This window comes from Uloborus diversus, chromosome 9, assembly GCF_026930045.1.
Source record: "Uloborus diversus isolate 005 chromosome 9, Udiv.v.3.1, whole genome shotgun sequence".
In the NCBI taxonomy this organism is placed as follows: Eukaryota; Metazoa; Arthropoda; class Arachnida; order Araneae; family Uloboridae; genus Uloborus; species Uloborus diversus.
This window is the reverse complement of record NC_072739.1, coordinates 17,898,973-17,924,057: the sequence shown is the minus strand read 5'-3', so window position 1 is coordinate 17,924,057 and position 25,085 is coordinate 17,898,973. Positions and strand designations below refer to the sequence as shown.

Here is a 25,085-nt window from a genome sequence, read left to right as displayed (position 1 = left end):
TTTCAATGTTCTATTTCCTGACAAAAGTATTGATTTTCTAAAGACTTCAACAAATTAAGATACGCTCTGATAAATTGAATATTTATTTATTTATATATTTATTTTTATGAGTGGTTGAAATGAACTCGGATGCAATTGAATTACTTTTTGAGTGGGTAAGGTAAAATCATAAACATGTAATAAATGAATATAAAAAATGAAATAAAAATTACTTTTAAAGTTTATGCATTATAATAATAATATAAGAAAATAAATAAATAATCCTCTTTAAGGAAGCAGTTACTAAAAACACTTTATTTTGCATTGGTTGAAAACATCGGATAAATATCAAAATATCCAATATACAGTCGACTCCCGCTACAAAGCGATCCGACTTACGCGAAATGGCTATAACTCGATTTTTTCAACAGTAAAGAATTTTTGAGCTACCGCGAATTCCTCGCTTGCAACATGAAAATTTTCGGAAAGGAACCGCGGTGAGTAAGTTGTTTTTCGTGAACGGACCTTCATCCCTTTAGAATCACTGAGAGCAGAAGTACCCACACTGTACTAGTCTTTTATCGCTTATATAAATAACTACTTCTCATTTTCCATTATCTTTTTTTCATTCTAAATGCGAAAGTTAACAAAATATAACGACACCTAGGAGCGCTGCTTTATCTAAAGTTGGTGAAGATAGAAAGAAAAAGAAAAAGTTTCTGACAATTAAAGAAAAGGTAAAGCTTCTTGAAAAGCTGAAGCTGAACCAAAAAATGCTTCGAAGGGTCGCACAACAATTAGGTATGACGGTATGAGTGAATCTTCCATACGTACAATTAAAAGTCAAGAAAAGGAAATCCATAAAAGTTCACCAAGTAATAGTATCCAAGCAAAATGCAAAAATTATGAAAATGGAAGCTGTTTTTTATTGTAAATTAAAGAAACCAGGAAGAGGGGTAATGCCATAGATGAAAACTTTATAAAAGAACCAATGAAGCAACTGTATTTAAAAATATATTAGAATAACTGCAGCATAAATCATCATTTTCACTTTTTTTAAGTTACAAATATCATTACTGAATCAACTGTACAGTACAACTATAGGGCATTTGTTCTCCTTACTACATACCATATGTACAGTACTGGTTTATTTTATGTCTTTCTCAGGGCCGATCCTAGGGTGTCGGCCGCCCGTGTGCAAAGACCTAATGTGCCGCCCCTCAAGAGTAATTTGCATGTTTTGACTTCTCTTTAACGTCTATATAAATCTTTCTTTAAATTTCTATGCCAAGTTCGAATTTAAATAAAAGGGGGGGGGACAGAAAAATGACCTTATAAAAAGGAAGAAATTTTTATATTAAAAAACTCCTTAGGTACAATTTTTATTTTTGAAGAAAGTAATAGATACCAAATTTTTCTAGTCGTAAAAACTCCTTTTATATTAAGATAAATAAGTACCTTTGTGCTGTTGTAAAGAAACGAAAAGTAACAACGTATAAAAAGCAAATTCGCAGAATTTGTGCTTTTTATACGTTGTTGCTTTTCGCATTTTATGGTCTTTCTTCGGTGACAGAGAAGGGACGGAGGAAGGGGAAGAGTGGGGGGAGGCGTCAGGGGAAGAGGATTGTTCCAAGAAAATTATCGAAATTGGCGTATGAAAAATATTTTTAGTTAATCTTTAGTTGTGTTTGGTTGCAAGGACAAAAGAGTCAAGTATATTCAAGGTGCATGGAGAAATTTTGATGTCAAATATCGCAATTTTAGGAACGTTTTCGAGACTTTAGGTGAAAGTAATGTTGCAGTCTTTCCTAAAGTTCTTTCAAAATTAATCAATTTGAAGCTATTTCTTAAGACCGTAGCTTTAGAAAGGATCGGCTTTTCTCGAAAAATCTCCGAAACTGAAATTTTAAAACCGGAATTTTGGGTTACCTTTGTTGACGTTGCAAGAGGAAAGGAGATTCAATCGTCTCCCACCGAAAGATTTCGAAGTTTAAAACGCAAATTTAGGCCGTCCTTGGTGACGGTAGGGGATCTGGCGGCTATCCTCAGGTAATATCCCGAACCAAAATATTTTTCGGAACTGAAATCCATTATAGGCTATTTTTGGGAAGGAAGGATTTTGGAGCTCTTAAGCAGATATTTCTAAAATCGCAATTTTATATTATCTTTGGTGACGTTAACAAAACTGGGTTGCTTCTATGGATCTTTCGGATATTTTTCAACATTAATATCTGAAAAATATAACTATAGACTTTTGTCCACCTCACCTCGACGACTGATGGATGGATATGCTCCAGCGCCGTAAAAAGTTACATAAGCATGGCAGTTCTCTTCCTGGATTCTTTAGAAATGTAAGTCCCAAAATCGTACTTTAAGCATTGTTTGATAACGATGGGACTAAGAGCGGGCGGGGGTTCAGTGTGCCTTCACGAAAAGTGTTTTTGAAACTGAAGTCTTCAGGCTAGTTTAGGCAGGAAGCTGTGGCTCTACGGAACCGTCTAAAAACGAAATTTTCAGGTATAGTAATTGCGTTGAAGGAAAGGGGGATCCGGGGACCTTTCCCCCAAAAGTTCTTGAAACTGATGTTTGAAAAACGCAATTTTAGTTTGTTTTTCAATACGGTAAGTGAGAGGGGGTGGAATTAGGGGGCCTCTCTAAAGACGCTAATTGAGACTTTCGTTGGTAGTAATGTTTGCGAATGGATTTCGGGGTCCTCTACTGCAAAAATTTCGAAAAATGCCAAAGCAATTTTATGAGGTTTGATGATAGGAAGGGCTGTCGTCTGAAAACACGTTTTGGATTTTGGAGCCAACATTTTTAGGCTATGTTTGATTAAGTTAAGGTGGAAGAGGTGAATCAGAGACTTAATTGGGTCGTTAAGATCGATGGTTCAACCAGCGAAATTTTCCGAAAGTAAAGTCCTAGAAACGCAATTTTAAGCCTTCTTTAGTTTCGTCAAGGAGGTCATGGCATCCTTTTGGATCTTTGTTTTGGAGCTACATTTAAATTTGCTTCCCGGGGCAAGGGTTCTGTCCTTCTACCTGATCTGAAACCGGGCAGTTTATTCAAGATTTTAATCAGAAAAATTGTTGTAAAGGGGGGAAAAGTACAACATTTTAGTTCGTCATTCATGTATGTTACTCTCAAGGGAGTTGCAATTTTCCACTTTCTCTCCACGCATCCACGATTGTTAAACAGAGTTTTTTACATAGTTTGTTATTTGAAATGCTTGCGAAAGCACCTAATCAGTATAGCTTTTTTTTTTTAATAATTAAAATATGTCTTCATTGTTTAGGTCTACGAAAACTTGGGGGGTAAACATTAGCGGCCGCCCTCGGTGCTCTTTTTAGACGGCACCATTTCATGCTTCAGAAGGGGGCCTTTCCCCTCCCCTGTATTTATGCCTGATTACCGGTTCTGTCACAAACTTTGCAACCAAATGAAGCATGTGTGTTAAGAGTAGATATTGATGGACAATGAACCAACACAATGTTTCCTAACATTCTATTTTTTTTAAACTATGCTATGCTGTCGGGAAATCGACATACTTTGACAATTGAACATTTAAAAATCAGCATATTTATTCTTATAAGTTATCTTGTGAGAAATTGAGGAATTTTGCTTGATTATAAGAATTACATGATGCGGTCTGCGGCCGCCCCTTGCTTTGGCCGCCCTTGTGCGGCGCACACTCTGCACACCTGCTAGGATCGGCCCTGGTCTTTCTTTCCCATTGATCATTGTTTTTGTGCATCATAGCAGAATTTTATGTTGAATAAAACAGCTTTTTTTAAAAATACAAATAAAAATTCAGTTCTTTATGTAAGAAACAGTAAGGTATGGTGAAGAAAAGGTTTTTAACTGTTTAAGGTTGTGTTTACACGTGTCTAAAATTATTGGTTATGTTTATAAAAGTTTTTACATACCTTTTTCCACAACGCGAAATTCCGACTTACGTGAGGGGTCTTGGAACGCATCCCTCGCTTAAGTCGGGACTCGACTGTATATCCAAATAGCGGATATTTTCGAACCCTGATCTTAACAGATAATCTCAAAACCCCACAATGACAGCCTTTATTTTAAAATGCAATTCCACACTAGTTAAAATTTAACTCCACATTAATCGAGAAAGGATTATTTAAAAATCATTTTCCCACCAAATATTGAAATTTTTACGAACTTGATGTGGGGTAAGAACTTCATGTACCTTATTTTTCTGCTTATCTAGAAGAGTAGAATTCTTCTAAAGTTTGATTCCAAGAAACAGGTGGTGTCATAATGACACACGATATACATGAAACAGGTGTTAACTATTCATCAAACACTTTTGAACAGATTGTGTTTCTTATTCATATTTTTACATAAAATTATATACATGTGTCTACTGATAATGATCATCTTCTTCCTTCTTAAGAGAAATGATCTGTTTACGATAACTAAAGTAAGTAATTACAAATGTACATAGTGATCTCTGCGCTGCCTGAATGCAGTACATGCAACCATACAAAATGAGAAAGGAAGTGAGAAGAGTGTAATGTCTCACTTTTCTCCAATACCTGAAGGCAAGCAAGCCACTGCTTTCCTTCTAACAGACATTGCTTATCCCCACCACTTTTTGTCACACAAAAAGGTTGGATCATAACTTCAAAGCCCTCGCATAAAAAGTTTCACTTAAAAAATCTTTGATTCAGCATTTTATCATAAAAGTATTGATATTTCAACCCCCAAAACTTTAAATGTACCTAATTTCTGACAAACAAAAGCTGTGGCTGGGAGGACTTTTACAATCTCCAAAACTCATGATAACGGTCCTGATCTCATAGGTAATTCAACACTTGTTAGAACTTAATTATGTATCAATCATAGCCATAATTATTTAAAAATCATTTTCTCAATAAAAATAGAAATTTTTACTAACCTGAAGCGGGGTGATAGTATGCACTTTATTTTCAGATGATAAAGAAAGAGTAGCATGTAAAGGAAATAATTAGGCAACCTAAAAATTAGTAAACCCTAATTAGAGCATAATAAAAAGTACCAACACACTACTTGAAACGAACTTAGAACATCTCAGTTTTCTGTTTATGATGGAACACACAGTGAGTGACGTGCTTGTTGAATAAAAAAGAGTAAATTACCAAAATAACCAAAACTGCCTACAATTCATTAAATTTTTAATAAAATAGTACATTTTAAACTGGCTCGCTCAACCTAAAAAATCGATAAAAACTGCAGTGTATCAAGCAAGTGTTCTACTTCATATCCACCTCAAACGCTTTGGCAAATTCATGTGGTGACATTAATTTCATAATCGAATTGACATTTTTTTTTACAATTTTTAACTAATAAATATTTAGCAGAAAATCATAACAAATCGTTTTTCCTTAAATCTAAATGTTATTAAAAGATACTGCCAGCAAGCATTGAAAATTCTGTAATTAATTTATAAGCATTTTATTTCCTCTGCATCTCCTTTCAAAAAACAAAAATGTGACACTGTAAATACTTACGTTGCATAAAGAAAAGATTTAACTTGGAGTTTTATAGCTTGAAGGAATATTAAAAACGATACATAAGTCAATTTTTGTCAATGATCAGGAAAAATAAAAACCCTAACATTAAAACATAAGTTAAAATGGGTTTTAATATCAAGTCACATTTATTTTTAAAAAAAATTTCTGCAACATACAGCATTTATAATACAAATCACAAGTTAAGACATCCTCACGTACATCACAAGTGTATGTTTTGTTTACTTCCACTCGTCGCCAAGCACGAAATTGATCGCGCCAAACCGAATACAGAGATCTATCGTTAAAAAAATTTAATTTACACAATTTAAACTTTTGCCTTGTCTTAAAGTGTTGTTTTTCAATAACGTTGTGATTGGAATAATCGATTTAACAGGAAAACTAACTATAAAAGACCCAAATAAAGTGTCAGAAGGGAATTTTAGCACACTGGAACACATGTTCTTGATATAATTACGCGATAGTTAAAGAAATAGGAATGGACTCACTCAAGTAAAGCTACACACGTATATTTTTAACATTGTAGAACAGTAATATGAGCATTAAAATCTTGGACTCACCTTAAATTTTCCAGATTCTGGGTTTTTCCACAGCACTGTCATGCGCTCCATGTTAATCCTACGGGAGAAGAAGAAACACTGCCTCAGGCGGTCTTCGACCAATAGGAAAATGATGCCGCGTTGTCGCAACTCTGAAAACTACGTTTTCATATAGGGACTCTAATCCAGACGTTCTAGCGATCCCTTCTTACGGGAGGGCCGTGTTGAAGATGTTCCGTAGATGTGTTTAGGAAAAGGGATGTTTGGTCCTCCTCTCTTTTCTCTCGCCAAAGCGGATTATTTGTAGTTTGTGCGAACTGTGTGAATTGGGGTGGAAGGAATCTGTTTCTATATCGCCTATCTAATTGCGTGGAAACGCCGGAAAGAAGAAGAAGAAGAAATATAATGTTAAATATTGATTTGAAACATGTGTTTTTCACTTATTATTGTTTATGTATTTTAAAATGTATGAAGTATAAGTGTGTGTATCCATCCTTTGCAGCGATTTGTTAACAGATAAAATGTTTGTAACTAATTTAAACAAGGCTTTTGAAATTAGCAAAGTTCATGCACAAGCGCAGTTACTGTGGCAAATTTGTTATATCCTCGATGGCTATTACGCCGGGAAAATGGTCGACAAACCGGTGTATAGCGCCACCTATTTCCGGCGTAAGAAACTTGCGAGAAGCTCTATTACGCCGGGATCTCGGCGCAATAGCCGTAACCGAAAAGATGCACGTGTGTTTATTATGGTTGTCTTGAAGTCGGACTCATTAAAATCAAATCTATTCCGCAGAAATCATCAATAATTGTATATTTCAACCATCAAATGCTTCAAATCCGGATTTGGCCGTTTCTCGTCCGCTGATCGAAATTTCTACAAGGCTTACACTTTGTATGTTTCGACTAAATTTTGTATGCGGTTACAAAGCTTTGTATTTATTTCAACAAAAAGCGTTCTGCTGTCTATGCTTTCGTTGCTTTCATACTGTTGAGAGCAAGATGAATGAAAGCGGTTCGAATACTGTCGCAACAAAAAGTTGTGGCGATCGGAAATTTTATTGTTTTCCCAACGAATATTCTGTCGAGCAACAAGATCCCACTGATTCAATTAAAACGACAACTTTATTAAATGAAATATATGCTAATATATCAAGCCATGAAGCAACGTTCGATGGCCCTTTTGGTTCAAAGTCAGGTTTGTATTCATTATCATAATCTTTTGATGTGGTCACCAAGCTCTCATTTCGAAATTTTTCAGTAGGACCGCACGCTGTATAGAAAACAAATTTTATCGGAAAACATAAAAAGCCACGGCCATATATACAAAAATATCAATTTTCATATCGGGGGAGGGAGAGCGCCCCCCCCAATCCCCCATTATGAGGTAATATGATTATATAATAGTGAGGACCTGGTGCTCACTATTATGTAATGATTTGCAATTTTTTCAGGGAAAAAATGTTTTTTTTTTTTTTTTTGTTTTTTTCAGCTAGTAAATAATAATGATTAAGTACAAATAAAAATTACAAATGCGAGGACCAGCAAGGCTTGTCCTTGTCAGTTAATTTGTCCTCAATACAGATCAATGGCCCTTTTAAAGGTATTTACTTTCTTCTCATTACAGCCTATTCTGGTAAGCCATTCCAACTGCTCACAACACTACTAAACTAGTAATTTTTCCTAATTTCTAGGTAGCCTGAGATTTAAATTCTCCTGTCCTGCTTTCCGTTCAAAAATTTTACCCATAAACCTCTATCATTTTGGTAAACTCAAACAACTGAATCATGTTTCCTCTGACTCTCCTTTGCTCCTGGGTATACATACTAAGACTTTAAGGTCTGATATTATGACCTAAAACGGGAAGTCCCCCTACTATCCTAGTAACTATTCTTTAAACCCTTTTCAATAAAGAAATATCTTTCACAAGATAAGGAGACCAAAATATGGTATACCTATTCCACAAAAACTGAGAATAGCATACTCCAAATGAGGTCTAACCACTATGTTAAGGCAGAAAAAACTTTGAAATAGATCTATTGATAAAGCCAAGCATTTTGTTGGTTTTATCACTTGCAATGCTGCACTGTTGATTAAATTTAAAATACTGATTTATTGAGACGCTCAAATCAAGAACATTTTTTGCCTGATTAATGACTGAACCCTGTAAATAATAACTTGTACCCTTTTTTTATAACCTCAATATAGCACTTGACATTTCCCAATATTAACTGCCATACCCCACCTATCCACCCACTTAACAATAAAATCTAAATCCTCTTGAAGCGGTTTTACTTGTTCTTTATTTTCTACAATCACCATAACTTTTAGATCATCGGCAGAACAATTCAGATTTCTAGAAATACTATCACAAATGTTATTCATAAAAATAATTAACACAAGAGGTTTTAAAATTGGATCAATGTGGGACCACACTCAAAACATCACTCTATTTAGAATGATTTCCCCTCACAACTACTGTTTGTTTCCTTCCAGTCAGCCAATTCCTAACCGAAAGCAAAATTTTCCCTCCTATTCTTATATGAGCTATGGGAACGCATCTTAACTTGGGTCAGCCTTTAAATAAAGGTACTCAGTTGACTTGACAGCTTAAAAGCAAATTTGTAGTCTAGTAACATGTCAAAGTGTAAACAGTTCAGTACAACAAAAGAAAACAAGCTAATTCATTTTCGCACATATAACTCTTTTGTCGCACATTTGCTCAACAGGTGCTCTTCTTGATTTTTTAGAGGTCTATTGTGCAGGAATTACAAGTGAAGGTGAATTAATTTTTCTCTCATAGTCACTTGTTTCTTTCTTCCCTTTTTTTTGTTCTTTTGAAATAAATTTCTAGTCGTCTTTGAAAAAACTTCGAGTCAAAGGAAGTTCGAGATATTGACATTGCTTAGTATTGAATTAAAGACAAAGGGGTCGGGACTTGATTACAAAAATCGAGCTATAGTAATATTCAAATTATCGCTAATTGACTGTGCTTGTTTCTAAGAAATTCATGATCTTGATTTCGGAAAAAGTTTCAAAAATCTTACAAACCAATGAAGTTATACTTACAGGTCTGTAATGCCCTGCATTACTTTTAGACCTGTTATTAAAGAGCCACGTTATATTAGCCATCTTCCAGTACATTTTTATTCTCTGCAAAATATATTATGTTCGAAACCAGTTCTAAAGAAGACCATGGGACCAGTGAAATTGTTTCTTTGCACCAAAACTTCATTGTACTGATACTGTGGAACTCCAATTTTAAATTGCCTGTTTTATACGTTATCCCGTTTTGAACGTCATTTTCTGCTGGTCTATGAAAAATTCTATACTGATTAAGTTAAATGATACCAGATTTTACGTTGCTTGATACCCGTTTCTACAAAATAATTTGTCATCTACGAAACTCACCCAAACTGTTTTTTATATTTATATTTTTTCAAGATAAATATGTTTTATAGCTGTTTAAAGCCGCTCTGGTATTCTTTTTGCTGTTTAATTGTTCTTTGTCTGCAAGTGGAAGTTTCTCTGATCGTTGACTTTTTCTTCATGACAGCTGAGCACTAGAACTTCTGACACTCATAAAATTTTTCTAGAAGTTGGTGATGCATCACGAATTCCTTCAACATCAGATTTACTATACGCTTTCAATGATAATCACAAAGATGAAGAAATAATCATGGGTGTTCCCGTGATCAAGTTATTTTAAGCATAAAAACTCTTTAAACTATTTTTATTAATGAATGCCTTTAGAAGCAAATTTGCAAAAAATTGTTGGTAATTATAGTGCTATAAATAAAATTGTATCTAAAAATAGATAACAAGCAAAGACCCCACTACTTCATTGGCTAAGAGTCGATTTTTATAAATTATGCTTAGATTTTTAACAAGGCCTCTTCTACGTTTTCTCGCTTGGAGTGTTTTTTGTCACTGCTTCAACAGAAAACCAAAAATCGGGCATTCCACTGTATAAAGATTGTTTATTGTTCCTATGTGATTTGAGTTTGAGATAATCAGTCTTCTCTGAAACAAGTTTTTCATCATAACCAACTTCGCTTAAGTGGATTTGACTGTGTGTGTGCAGTGTTAGAAATAAGCGGTTGTCGTTAGTTGTATTTTGAACTGAAAATCTTTATTTGATGCCTAGATTTCCAAGTACAGGCCCCAAATTTGACACCTAAAATTTGAAATTGCATCAAAGCTTTTTTTCCTTGGCCCATTATAAATGAGACTTAATTGATATGAAGAAGCTATTGCAAAAGTAATTTTAAAATAGAATCCATTTTGTCTTTGTCAAAAATAATTGTTTTACTGCATATTTCAGCAATTTCAAATACCTATGATACTATCAATTTGAAGCATTTTTCTATTTAAATAAGACACTTTGGATGTGTATTTATTTGAATCAATTAAAATGCCCCCTACATTATATATTTTGATGTGTCTAGAAACTTATTCTAGGTGGCATCATTAGGTCTAAATTTAAGTTCTTATTTCTAACTCTCTGTATTGTACTAATTTTCGATGAATTATTCGATTTTTGGAAGCAAATTGTAGTTTCGTTTAATTGGCAGGTCTATGAGTTCTTTGGAAAATGACTGGCCTACCATGTATGCATATAGGCGACTTGCTTATGAATAGGGGAAAAAATGCCCAATTATATCGGAATATTTTTGTCCAAATTTTGCATTATGCGTATATATATTATTACACTTGCTAAAAATTGTTATTACTTTTATGTTTTTGTGTTCTTAATTTGTTTTAATCTTGCTAAATTTCCGTGTATATTCCGTTAATTTTTGCTTAAAATTACCTTGGTTTTTGAAACTATACCTGTATGTTGATTTTGATTGCTGTGCATCATTTAACGTTGCGCTTATGAGATTGGCGAGGAATTCAAGAGGTTTTGTCAATTTGGCATAATTTTTGCTGAGAAATTGCCAAATATCGCAAGCTTGGCGACGTTTTGAGCATTAACATGTAAATCGTTGGTATTTCAATGCTAATAATAAATGGATAATTCTTGTAACCTGTAGAAAATGTAGTATAATATTCTTAAATAAAAAATACTAGAATGTTCCTAAATGGAAAAGGCTGGAATGATCTTTCAATGTTATATAACATGAGTGGTTCTGAAGTGAGTCTCAGTCTGGTTTGACAGTCAGCTGTGTGCTGGAGAGCTTGCTTTCGCTCCATTCTCTGTTATTGTGATGCCTTTGCGCTTTGATTTTGTCTTCGTTTTTCTGTGCATTTGGATGTAAAAAGTCTTCACTGATATGTTTACAGCCTTAAATGATGCCTAATTGTAATAAATAATTTAGCAATTATTTCCTATTTGATTTGAGCACATATTTGTAAATAAATTTGCAATTTTTCACAAAATTGGATTGTCATTTAAAAAATCGCTTGCATTTTCCTGGACTCATAACAATATCTTTTAAATCAATGTATATCCGTTTTATTATTTTGATAGATCAAGAGTTTACTGTTTTCGTACCATTTTTCAAGTGTCAGAACAGGGGTCTGGCCAGAGGATATTTGGGTCCGTTAACGGACCCTTCACAAAAATCCGATCAACCAAAACGGACCTTTCACAAAATCCCGATCAAACAAAACGGACTCTTCACAAAATTCTGATAAACAAGATCGGATCTATCACAAATTGTTTATTGAAAGAGCAAATCATATTTCTGTGTATAAACCGATAATTTTTTGAACCTTTTTTCAAGTCCAATTAGAGGAACTAGCTAATACAAAATCGGCTAATTTTGAAAAAAAAAATCGGCACTCTTGCGATGCTCCTGCAAGTGATAAATAATTGCTACTGCCAAATAAATATAATGGTTGTTTGTTTTATCACAGCTAATTAGCGGCGGTGTTGTAAACTTTTCTGAAAAGGCATTGGTAAGCACTTTTCTCCTCTCATGATTTAATAAACAATAATAATATATATCTGCAAAATGAACTTAGAACTGCAAAGGAATAGTAATGATGAGGAAAAAATGAAAAACTATGATCGCTTCAGATAGGGTTACCAACTTCAAAATTATCACCACTTAGCATCTGGCGTTGAACCTTTATAATGACTTGATTAGGAAATATTCTCATCATTTTGCCAGCTTGTCAATATTTGTGTTTTTACGGTGCGGGTGCCATGTTTAATTGTTATTTTGGGAGAAAATTTTTTGGGTTTTGATTTTTCGATGCTAACAAGGATGATTAACTTTAAATAAACTCTTTTAATTACTGTTTTTTTTTTCTTTAGATGTCTACATTTTGAAAAATGCAATCTTTTAACATCCGATATGAGAATCATATTTTGTTCTTTTTTCAAGCTAACTTCGCTTTATAGCATTCAAATAAGTGAAAAGTCTCTTTATTTCTGTTAGAACTCTCATTTCAAGTTTTTAAAGCAAAATTCCATTTTCTGTTATGAGTCAAAAATTAAAATGCTGAATAGATGGTTTTTTTTTGGGGGGGGGGTCAACTGTGTCTACAGATATTAATGATATGTTTATCATAGGACTCTAAAATGCAATTTTAAAATAATTTTATCAAAAACATTTCTTTTACAAGCCGTTTTTATACTTTTGATGCCTTCACTTTGAGAATTGCGATCTCTTTGCATCCGCTATGGGAATCCGATTTTACGAAATTTTGATGATTATTACACTTTGTTAAGAGGTAAACAATTGAAATATCTTTTTATTTTTGTTAAAATCACGGAATTTATAAGTTTTAAACGAAATTCTTTGCTTTTTAAGAATGTCTTGGGTCAAAAAGTTGAATGCTGAACCCTATTCTGAATTTTATTTTATTTATTCATATTTTTGTTACAATTATTTTAAGTACTGTACAGAAATATATCTAGTATAATTTAACATAATGAATGTAGAATGGTAGATAAATATTTATACTTGAAGCAGCGATGCCCCCCCCCCTCCCCCCCCCCCCCCCCGCCAAATATCAGAAAAAAAAATCCAGAATGATTTTATTGACGTAGAAGAGGAAAACACTCAACTTTAAGTTTAATTGATGCCGTCTGTGCCATCTCTAAATTCTAAAATTTTGTTTTGACAAAATTTTTTTTTTTTTTTTTTTTTTGCGAAATTTTTTGATTTTTCACAAAATTAATTCATTTTTCACAAAATTATTTGATTTTTCTCAAAAAACGGACCCTGTGAAAAATCCTGGACAGACCCCTGCAGAAATTGATGAAAAATTACTTGATAATTGCTTGACAAAATCCATGGCATTGGTTTTAACATAAATGCAAGTTCTAATACAGTAGTTTATGCATATGAAAAGGTTGTTTTGATTAGAAACCTCCTCCAGAAGTTATTTCTGGCTGTGCTAATGGAGTTGATCATTAAAAACAATTTTCTGTCTTTTTTCTAATTTTACCAAAAAGCCGAGGGGTAAAATTTCTGATCATTAATTGTCATTCTTTTACGATTTAGTAATATACTGTGACTATGCTGCTTCTGGCCAACCCTTAAATTTCATCGAAGATTACATCCGGCAGAATGCTCTCCCATTTTACGGGAACACACACACCACCATTACTGCAACATCATCACAAAGCACCTACTTTCGACATGAAGCAAAGTAAGTGTTCGTTTCCATATTTTTTCAAGGAACGAAAATGCTTTTTACCGCTAACTGTACAATGTGATTCAAAAAGAAGGATAGGTTTTCATAAGGCTATTAATTTGGAAATATTAGATCTACAACTCTCTGATGAAGTGTGAATAGGGATTGCAATACCGGACCAAAAATTCAATACCGTTATTAAGTATTTTTAAAATGTGATACTGGAATACCGGTATTTGAAATTTCTCAAAAAAATACTTGAAAACATATTGTATCGTTGCCACATTTAGTAATTTTTTTACAAAAATTGTATTATTTACGAAAACGTACAGTGAACAAATACAAAATGAAGGAACGAATGTCATAATAAAAATCAATAATAGTGGAAACAGAATGCATCTATTGAATTCTCTAAGCCTGAAACTCATATAAGTTCTCAAATTTCCTACACTTAAAAACACTCTTTCTGAATTCACGCAGGTCGCTGGTACTGTACACAATGCGCGATCCAAATCCTCTAATTGTTTGGAAGCCTTCATCTTAAAATAATTTGCTGTCTTGTGTGCTATTTTGGGATAAATCCTTGTGTGTGTATGTGTGTGTTTCTTTTTTATTGTGTTTTATTATTGTTCTAAAAAATATATATAGTTAGTTGTAATTTCTTTTCAAGAGACAATAATATTAAGAGAAAATTAACATCCTTTTCTCTTAAGCAGTTGCGCTTTATGTTTGCTTTTTATTAGCCCTTTGGTTTGAAATTTACAGTAAACTTAACTACATTTTTGATCTTAGTTTCTTTTATTCCTTTTCACTTTCTTTTAAAAATTCTTTACAATTATAATTATGTAAATATCTGAAAATATGTTTCAATTGATTGTGCTTTACCTCTATGCAAATTTTCAAGGCACTATATAATTTCTAAATACAGTCGACTCCCGCTACAATGCAATTCAACTTACGCGAAATGGCTATATCGCGAACTTTTCACGAGTAACGAGTTATTACATCCTTTCAAGCATCACTGACAGCGAAAGTTCCCACGCCAAACTAGTTTACGCATTGCATTGTTAGTGCATCAAATAAACAACTCAGCATCTTTCATTTATTCATTTTTTAAAGTTGATGAAAATATGGCATCTTAATGGCACCTTCATCTTAAGTTTGAAAATGGGAAGAAAAAAGTGTTTCTGATTTTAAAAAAAAAGCTAAGATTCTTAATATGCTTGAACAACTATAAAACGTAGAGGGTAGCGCGACAATAAGTGTCGGTGAATCTTCCATCAGCAAGTTAAACGTAAAAAAAAAGATATCCGTAAAAGTTCAGAACTTAATTTCAATATTGAAGCTTGCAGAGTAGTCGAGCAAAGTAAACACTATGAAAATGGAAGCTGTTGTTGTATTGTGGAAAAAAGAGGTTATAGGAAGAGTGCTTATTTCCACAAATTGAAACATTATAAGAGAAGAGGTTAAGCAACTGTATTTAAAAATGTATTATATAAGAATAATGTGGAGTAGAGACGTACCGAGTGACACTTTGACCGAGTACCGAGTTACCGAGTACTCGGCCTTTCACTACTCGGCTGAGTTACCAAGTACCAATTATGTTTTACGAAGAACCACTGACACACATGTGATGAATTTGGGGAACTTATTGGAATAGTAGTATAGACCTCCTGGTCCATATAGTAGTTTTTAAAACTAAATTCCTGCTGAAATTTAATTACGCATTACATAAACAATTTTGTTTGTGTCAAAAATTTTACAAAAAAAATTATTTTAAAAATTAAAAATAAATAAATAAAAGGTATGATTAAACAAGTTGGAATTAAAACAAATAACAGTAAAATCCTTCTAATGCGGACATTAACAGGACTATTTTTTTTGTCTGCAATAGAGAGGTGTCCACAGGATGGGGGTTTAATAATGTTATTTGCATTGGAACTGGGGAATTAAAAATTGTCTGCTTAAGAGGGGTGTCCGCCTTTGAGGGGTGTCTGTTAGGAGGGGTTTCACTGTATACCAATCATAGTTCTAATCTGCCAAACATAAATAATTTTTAAAAGCAGATAAAACAAATATGCAGGAACACTGCAGACATATGTTTCTGCCCCCCTCCCCTCCCGTTACAAGGAACGTCTTTTTCAGTGCATAGCATGTGAGTTAAAGAATATAAAAACATTTGACAAAAAAATCCGACTTTTGTCGGATGTCTTTAAATCGACGAGCTCCCATTTTGTGCATTGAAAAAGGAATTCCTTGTAACGCCAAAATAAGTAAGTGCCTGTGCTCCGCACTGTGCTTTTAACGTTGTTTTGTTTCCTTTTATTTTTTTAAGCAAAGGTATTTTTATATGTTTTATAACTAATTCTGTTTGTCGCAAAAATCCATTTTTAATATAAAAATTCTATATTTTCTATACTTACTTTTTTGCATAATTTCTAATAATAAGTTTTATTTACTTTGGGGACATTAAAATAAAGATTTATTCCATTGAAGCATTACAAACTGCATTACTCTCAAAATTTAAATTTGACTTATAAATTTTAATTGTAAATGATTGCAGAATATAATGCTTGCTCTTTTTTTAGACATTTTAGTATCTGTCTTGGACAATATTCAATTTTTTGCAACTACTCGGTATTGGCCGAGTATCTGATCAGAATTTGACCGAGTACTGAGTACTCGGCAAATTGGCCGAGTTGGCCGAGTACCGAGTAGTTACCGAGTACTTGGTACGTCTCTAATGTGGAGCATAAATAATCGCTTTCTTAATTTTTTAACTCATAAATATTGTTACTGTATCTACTGTACACTACTGTTATAGTGCAGTATTTTATTATTACAGTAGAAGACTGTTATAACGGCGATCTATATAACGCAATTCTCTATAAAACGCACAACTTTTCAGAAGTAAACAATATGTTTTGAAGTTTAAAAAATCCCTCTGTTTTGCTTTGCAAGCACTAAAATTGTAAGGAAAATCAAATTTTGAAATAGTTTCTCATCTTTCCATCTTAATTCAAAGCTTTTAAGGGAAAATTAGTACTTACAGTAAATAGAAAATACCAGATGGCTCTTGAAAATGCAGCTGTTATGCAAACCATGAAGCTAGCAGAAGTGCAGGATAATGCACTTTCTTTTGATTGTGAAACATATTTATTTGTGAACAACTAATTGTAATATTGGTGCTTTAATACTCATTGCAGATAAAACTCATTCTGAAGTGCTAATATATAGATATATTCTGAATATTAGTTTCAAAATTTGTGAAATGATCTATATAACGCAAAAACCTGTATAACGCAAAAGCTCTGGTCCCAAGATGTGCGTTATAACGGTCTTCTACTGTACTACATACTGTGCATACCTTGTTGTTTTATTTTACGACTTTCTCTCCCATTCATCATTCATTTTGTGCATCTATAGTATTTAATGTTGAATAAAACAGTTTTTTACTTTTTAAATACAGTAAAAGTTCAGTTCTTTATGTAAGAAACTGTAGCATGTAGTTGAGGAAGGCTTTAAAGCAGTTTGAGGGGTGTTTATAAGTGTCTAAAAGTGTGTCTATGCTTTTTAAAAAATGTATACATATATTTTTCCACAACGCGAAATTTCGACTAACGCGAGGAGTCTTGGAACGCATCCATCGCAAAAGTCGGAACTCGACTGTATTTTCTCGCCAGGTATAAAGCCAAATAGTGAGAGAGGATAACAACCAATATTGGTGACAACAAATTACTATTTGTTATGCTAACAAGAAAAAAGTTTTTGTCAAAATTTGGTATAGTTGAGGCAAATAATTAAAAAAGAAATCATAAAGTATTGCTATTGTTGATGGTTGGAATAAATTGTTCATATCACAAATGCATTCAAAATTGCACTTGAAACTAACTTTCACAAAAGGAAAAGTGAGTGATCAGGGAAACGGAAAAAATAAAAAACATAGTGTACAAAAGCGCACGAAAATGCGATTCATATTAGTGGCGCCGACTCTGTGGGGCCTAAGAGGGCCTGAGCCCACTCAAAAATATTTTTGAGGGGGCAGAACCTCCACCCCCAATAAATCAAGAAAATTATTAGTTATATTATACTTTCTAAACTCATAAATTTATCTTTTATTTTCCTTGTTTGAAGATAGTTTACCTTGTAAAATAAATTCAGTAATGAGTTAAAACAAATAATTATTACGGTAGTAAGCATGTTAACTGAAAACGAGTAGTGTGAATAATGATAGTGCTGCAAGCACTGTAAAAATTTGTCCCAGTGCGTGAACTTACGGGTCAAGTCTGTTTCCCGTGGGCAGCACTGCGGCGTGCTCACCTAAGTGTTGCTGATCTGGAAAAAATATATGAGAGTTTGATTTGTATATAAAACGGGAGGTGGTGATAGTTTTGAATACTTTTGGGGATTGAGTTTAAAAGAAAACCTTCACAAAAAGATGATTCTTCGCTCCCTCAGAATTGACATATACCAAAGAAGAATGAAAACAACGAAGCCAGCTCTAGCACACTTTCAAAATCCTAAAGGCAATACATTGAGGTTTTTGAAATGGTGCAATCTCGCATTATTGAGCGATTTACATCAACTGGACTCACACAGATCATAGCAGTTGAACAAGAGTGCTTGCTTTTATTAAACAGAGGCGAAACAAATTTTGAAAAATCAACGAAGTTTTTCAAAAATGACCTAGACATTGAGCGACTACGTTTACACTTCAATATGTTAGCCGATATCACCAATGAAAAACAAGTGGTCTTAAAATGCATGCATAAATTAAATTACCTTTTTATGTGCGTGTTTGTATTTATTTTTTCCATTTTTCAATGCCAAAAAATACGTGTCAGGCTTGTCGAGTTTTTGGGATACTAATGTTGATTATATGACTTTAAAATGCTTTTAAAAAACTTTAAAACTCACTATTTTCTTCTCAAATGTAGAAAAATTCTCGTGGCATGCCCCCCCCCCCCCCCCCAATATATATATATTTAAATTGACGTCTCTGGGAGTGCCCTTGGCCCTTCCATACAAGTCAAGTGCCCTACCTTATATCAATGCCTAGCTGAGGCATTGTATGGATCCCCATAAAATAGAACAAAAAAAAAAAAGTCTCTTACTAAGACAAGTGACATGATCTAGTTGAACCAGAAAAATTTGTATGCCAATTTTTGGATTGTTTTACTTCCAAAACGCCGTGCCAAATGCTGTTTGTTTGTTTAAATTATACACACCAGAAAATATGTAAATTGGCATTTTCAAGATACAAAAATCTGACCTTTATTTGGGGGGGGGGGAGAACCGTAGAATTATATAACCCCTAAACCCTCGGTGATGTCTGCCCCCCCCCCCTTAATAATTTTTGCAAGTCGGTGCCCCTGATTCATATCACTATCTTGTAATGACAATATCATTTTGAAATCTTTCCGCTACTTTTGTTTGATGGCATTCAATTATTTCGTGCTTTTGAAGCCAAATTTTTACATTAATAGATTGATTTTTGTTCTGTATCATGGAAAAAGAAATTTGAAGAAAAGTTTAAAATATAAGTAGATATTTAATAAGTTAACTTGAAAATACTTCAATTGAAACTATTTATTGTTTTCAGCTGATAGCGAAAATACCGGTATTTTACCTCAGCAAGTACCGGTATTATGAAATTGCAAAATTTCTCGAAATACCTCTATTCGGTATACCGGTATTGCGATCGCTACGTGTGAATAAATGAGCAAAATGCTGGGCTGCCAAGAGCAAAGTTGGGTCCCTTGCCAGTTTGGTCAGTGGTCCTCCGTTCCCTAATAAATCTTATATATTTTGTTTTACTTTGGGCCTACCAAACAGCTCCTAGTTTTCAACTTGGCTGAAATGGCCTCTTGTCAGTCCTGACTAGATGTTAAGTTTTTTTTGGCTAAAGGTAGTTGTCTCTGCATCAGGGCTAAAAAATTCTTTGAAATTTTACATATTTTGCCAGCAGGCCCAGATCTGTGTACCCACAGTGTGTGGGGGTGGGGGCACAACCATAAAAGGGTCCAACGGCCAAGAAATTGAAAGAAAATCTGAAAAAAACTAGCATTAAGACTTATTATCGTTGTAAATATACACTGCTGACCTCTGGGAGGGGCCCTACAGATTTTATTGCAGGGACGGGGGGGGGGAGCAACATTTTTTAGATCCGGGCCTGCTTGCCAGACATATTTGTCTAAAAAATACCTTCTCAAATAAAATTTTTTATTTGCCCAGTTTTCTTTTTTTTATATTTATAAAATTTGAATTTGTCATATAGCATTAATCAGACAAAAAAATTAATTTTACAGCTTTATATGTGAATCAAGATATTTTTCAGTATAAATAAAAAAAATAGTAATAAATAGTACACAATTTGCAGTCATGCATGCATTGCAGTCATAAAATATAAACAGGGGTCGATCCAGCTTTTTTTGGGGGGGGAGGGGGGTTGCGGGTCCGTATTTGTGAAAAAAAATTTTTTTTGTGAATTTTCTTTATTTTTGTGAAATTTTTTTTCATGAATTTGCCTTTTTTACTGGAAAAGCATAATATAAAAGCATTTTTATTTGTCATACTTTATTGAGGAAGTCCTAAAGAGTATAATAAGAGCAAGTGACGTGATAAATAAAAAAAGATGCTTAAAATTCTTAGATTTAATCTAGATCTTAAAAAATGATGCATTCAAACAAATTTTTATTGCTGGGTATCTGCTACATGTAGCGAATGGAGCTGCTTTATGATGCAGAATTTTGAACTTGACCGCTTTTACGATGTGGAATTTTGTGAAGCGACTGCAAATCAGACCCAATTTCTGCCTAGATCAACCCCTGATGAACAAATAGATGTGGTACAAAGTGCTTAGTCAATAAATGATGGACTACTCTACTATCCTAAGCTTAAAAGGTTAAGACAAGTGAAATTTATTATAGGAACACACTCAAATTACATACTTCATAACATTAAGCTGTTTTTAAAAATGTAAGAGGTTAGTTTGAAAATACATTACATTTATTTTTTTCTTTTTATCAAACACGTTACCCGTAAAGAAATCCTATATGCCTGTGGGTGTACCAATAGATAATACATATACAGTATGCGCCGCTTAATGTGATCACGGTTAATGTTATCATTCGCTTAATGTTATCAGAATCACGAAGTCCCAAACACTTGTATGTTAACACAAGTTAAAAAATTCAGATATTGTAATCAGCATCTTCGTTTATTGTTATCATTTTTTCATAAACTTTCAATTTTCCCCCCGTTTTTGTTCCTCAATTAACAGAAATACATAGGCAAACCCTGACGAGATTAACTTTCTGTGTAGCATTTTGTGGTTTTCAATAGCAGTTCAAAATTTTTCTAGGAATGGAGCTACAGAAAGTTCGCCCCCAGTGTTCACAGACTCCCCTTAAGAAAACTTTCTTTTGCACCGAAAAAAATTCATTCGCTGGACATGTTGCAGGCATTGATGTAGGACCTCCATTGTTGCCATTACTTTGTAAACTATTAAAGAATTGTGTCAGGATTGAAAACAAAGCGAAGTTAAATTAAAATTTAAACAACAAGCAAAACCATGCTAGAAAAGATAGAAAAGCTGAATGTGCTTTGAAACTGGTTTACGAATGTCAAGGAAAACGGTCATATTCTATTTCACTTATTACTATGTGATTAAAAATTGCATAATTTAGCTTTAACTTTTTATAATTCAGTTATTTCCATTCTGTTAATTTAATAATTTATAATTTAAAACTGCGTTCAGTTGAGTTATTGTGATTTTAGTTTGAGGTTGCCAAAATAAATGCACCTTAAGTGGAAAAAAAATATTTTGTGTCTCCTGGATTCTTTTTGGTTATTGTTATCAAATTGTATTTGTCTCAAAGTGATCAAATTAAGTGGCGCCTACTGTAGTAATAAAATTTTGGTTGTTAACTTGATTTGCTCTCAAGGCCTCAAGATTAGCTAAGCTAAGTTATTATGTGCAAGGGCTCATCAATACTGTTCCATAGCTGTTATCAGTTTGTGTAATCATGTTTTTGTGACATTATTTTTCAAAGTTTCTAATTACCAAATTGGGATGTTTATAAATGATGTCGCCCTTTTAGGGGGTTAGGGAGTAGGGTTTATGAAATTGTGAGTTTGTGATGAGGGGGAGGGAGAGGTAGTAGAAAAAAAAGGTGACATCAAACTCTTTTATAATAAAATTACATGCTAATGAAAATAGCATGCCATGTGTCAAGAAGAGGGGAGAGGGTAAGGTGAAGTGTGACACTTTGTGATAAAGGGCGAGAGGGGGATAAAATATGTTGGAAAAAAAAGTGTGACATCATTTATGGACTGCCACTTTGTACTTTTAATATCTTTATTTATCAAACATTATTTCGTTCAAATGCTTTTAATCTGTATCATTTTTTAGAGATATTATTAGGAAATCTATTAATGCTAGTGAACACGATGCCATCATTTTCACTGGAAATGGCTGTACAAGTGCTGTAAATAAACTCATACATGCTTTGAACTTTCAGTTACCTGTGGTAAGTATTTGTAATGTCTTATTGTTATTTGCATAAAGTAACTATCTTATAATTATAAATCCAAATGTGATGACCAGTAGCAGACTCTGGGCCTAGGTAGGCTGGTTTTGGTCAGTTTTATTAGTCCCCGATGAAGATCAATGACCCTCTTAAATCTATCCATCCCCTTGCTCGTTACCACCTCTTCCAGTAGGCTGTTCCAAGTGCCCACAACCCTGCTAAAGCAGTAAGTTCTCCTAATTTCCAGGTGAGCCTGAGACTTGAATAGCTTAAAACAATGACCACTTGTGCTGCTTTCTGTGTAAAAATTCAACCCATTAATTTCTGCCAAATTTAAACAACTGAATCATGTCCCCCTCTGACTCTCCTTTGCTCCAGGCTGTACATATTAACCCTTTTAAGTCTGTTATCATAACCTAACGCTGAAAGTTCTCTTACAAGTCTAGTAGCCCTTATTTGAACCCTTTCTAATAAAAAAATATCTTTTCTGAGGTAAAGAGACGAAAATTGAACGGCATACTCCAAATGAGGTCTTACCAAACTCTTATGTAAAGGCAGAAGAACCTTCTTAGATCTTGAACAGTGTTAGAAACAAGAACTTATGTTTAAGTGCCATGGTGACGTCTGCATGGGTGCCCATCAAAGGCGAAGAAGGAGGCTTGAGCCCCTCCCATTCTAAATATTTCCTTTGCTAGTTTTAAAGATAAATTGTGTGTATAAACAGGGACGTGCACAAGGGGGAGAAGGGACATCTGTTGGCCCGAGCTTGAAGAGGACCCAATATATTTAAAACCAGGCGTGAAATATAGCTGCAAACAATATGGAAGGGGGCCCAGAAAAATAATTTTTGATAAGCCCCAAAATTTCTGTGCACGCCCTTGTGTATAAAGGTCAAAACATTTTTATGAAATGACGGTTGTTAAAAACTCCTTTACTTGAAAATTTTAACTGTATTTTATTCTGTTTTATATTATGTTCTTTCAGAATTGTAACAATGTATTTTCAATAACAGATTTTGTCAACTTTACATTAATTGTGTAAAGCATAATGCTCTTAAGTGCCACTAATTGATGTAAAATATCTGTACCATCATAAAAAAGACACCAGTTGTTCAAAATTCCCATTAAAATGCATACAATGTCCCCTAAAAATACCCATTGTAAAAAGGGTAACAGATCCAAATAATCCTTATTAAAATCAGGTAAAAAAGGAGTTTGAAGTTTGTAAGAAATGAAGGTGAAAAAAATAAATAAAAAAATAAATAACTTAAAATAAACTCTTTAAAATTAAAACCTTAAAATCTGAAAAATGCATTTGCACCCTTTGAATTTGTGTGAAAGCTAAAAATTTGAGTAGGTTATAGCCAAAGTCATATATCTGCACCTCTCTAAAACATCCTCCAAATCGGAGATGGTTGGATGGGAACCACCATGTCCCCGTCCCCAATGACAAGGAAAAATTACTTTTTTAGTAGGGTCGTATGCACTTGGAACAGTTTACCGGATGAGGCGGAAACAAGAAGGGGGTGGATAGCTTTAAGAGGGCCATCGATCTTCATTGGGGACTTATAAACTGACTAGGACCTGCCTAGCTGGGCTCAGAGCCTGTTCCTGGTCGTCACATTTGTACTTGCACTTGAATTTATGATGTGGGTTATTCTCTAAAAACAATCATTTTAAGCCTGTTTTTTTTTTTGGACAGCTTTCTTCTTTAAAGACCAGCTGAACTTTGAGAAAAATTTGCATCATAACATGAGCATTTTTCTGGGTTGCACAAATGTTACGTTAGCCACAATGTCATTCTTGTTGAAAAAAATATCTATCTGCAATTATTTTGTATCAAGTTCTTGGTATAATTGACACATATTAACCATGAAAATTTTAAATCCAAATTCAATCATAAATTATTCTTTATGCTTAAAGTTTCAAACAAAAAGAGTTACGAAAACTGCTATGAATCTTACTTTAGTCTATGGAATGACCCTATAATTGCTTGTTCAATGCATGCTTAATTTTTTTAAATTAAAGCAATTTCTTTTGCTGATTAATTGATGAAATATACCCAATTAAAAACTCCATAAAATGGTCAATTATTGCCAATTTATAGGTGCATTCCTATTTTAAGTGCATATTTAACTTATTTGTTGATTGTTTAGGAAAAATACATTTTTATACATCTAATGGAAACATTTTTTTTTTCAGGTTGTCTTTGTTGGTCCATTTGAACATCATTCAAACTTGCTGCCTTGGAAGGAAATCAATGCTGAAGTATTGAACTAGTTTCTTTAAAAAAAAAAAAAAAAAAAAAAATATTATAGTGATTGTTTATTTTCTTTTATTACCGTGTGGGCTTCACTTTACTATTTTGTTTTTCTTTCTTGACTCCAATGTGAACTTAAGTATTTTATGCTTATAGTCTTGGATATTAAAAATCAATTTCATTTAAAATGTACAAATTCTAATGAAAATGATCATGCTGCTGTATATCTATGCATATGAAGGTCTTTATTGGAAGAATATTTATTATATTTAATGGAAATACAAACTACACTACTCTATTTTCAATAAGTTACCGCTGTATAGCTGGGGCTAAGGCAGAAATACATGAAATATGCCAGCTCAGTCATTCCAGCGGAGGACTGCATTTTCTTGCTTATTAGTACTCATCAGCCCGGCATAGGAAGTGACTGAGCTAGTCTCGGTCTACACTACTCTACTTCCAATATAATTGAAATTTGACTTACTGCTCAAAAATTTTTGTTCTGAATATTTTTGTTCCAAACTTGGTTTACCAAATTAGCAAATCTATCAAAAAGCTTGCTGTGCTGAATTGCATCGTATTGTTTAAAGGAAATGAGATTCACCTTCCTCACTGAACAAACATTTTCACATCTCCATATTGACTTTGAATTT

At 33.5% G+C, this 25,085-nt stretch overlaps 1 protein-coding gene across 1 annotated transcript in view; it reads left to right on the top strand.

Annotated features, from left to right (window-relative positions):
- Positions 1 to 6,776: 6,776 nt before the first annotated feature.
- LOC129229473 (uncharacterized) overlaps positions 6,777 to 25,085 on the top strand; it is a 99,212-nt gene continuing 80,903 nt past the window's right edge. The window contains exons 1-4 of the mRNA XM_054863787.1: positions 6,777 to 7,247; positions 13,510 to 13,657; positions 22,056 to 22,173; positions 24,375 to 24,440. Of these exons, the coding sequence (XP_054719762.1) occupies positions 6,947 to 7,247; positions 13,510 to 13,657; positions 22,056 to 22,173; positions 24,375 to 24,440 (633 nt within the window). The 5' untranslated portion in view covers positions 6,777 to 6,946. The remainder of the gene's footprint in view (positions 7,248 to 13,509; positions 13,658 to 22,055; positions 22,174 to 24,374; positions 24,441 to 25,085) is intronic.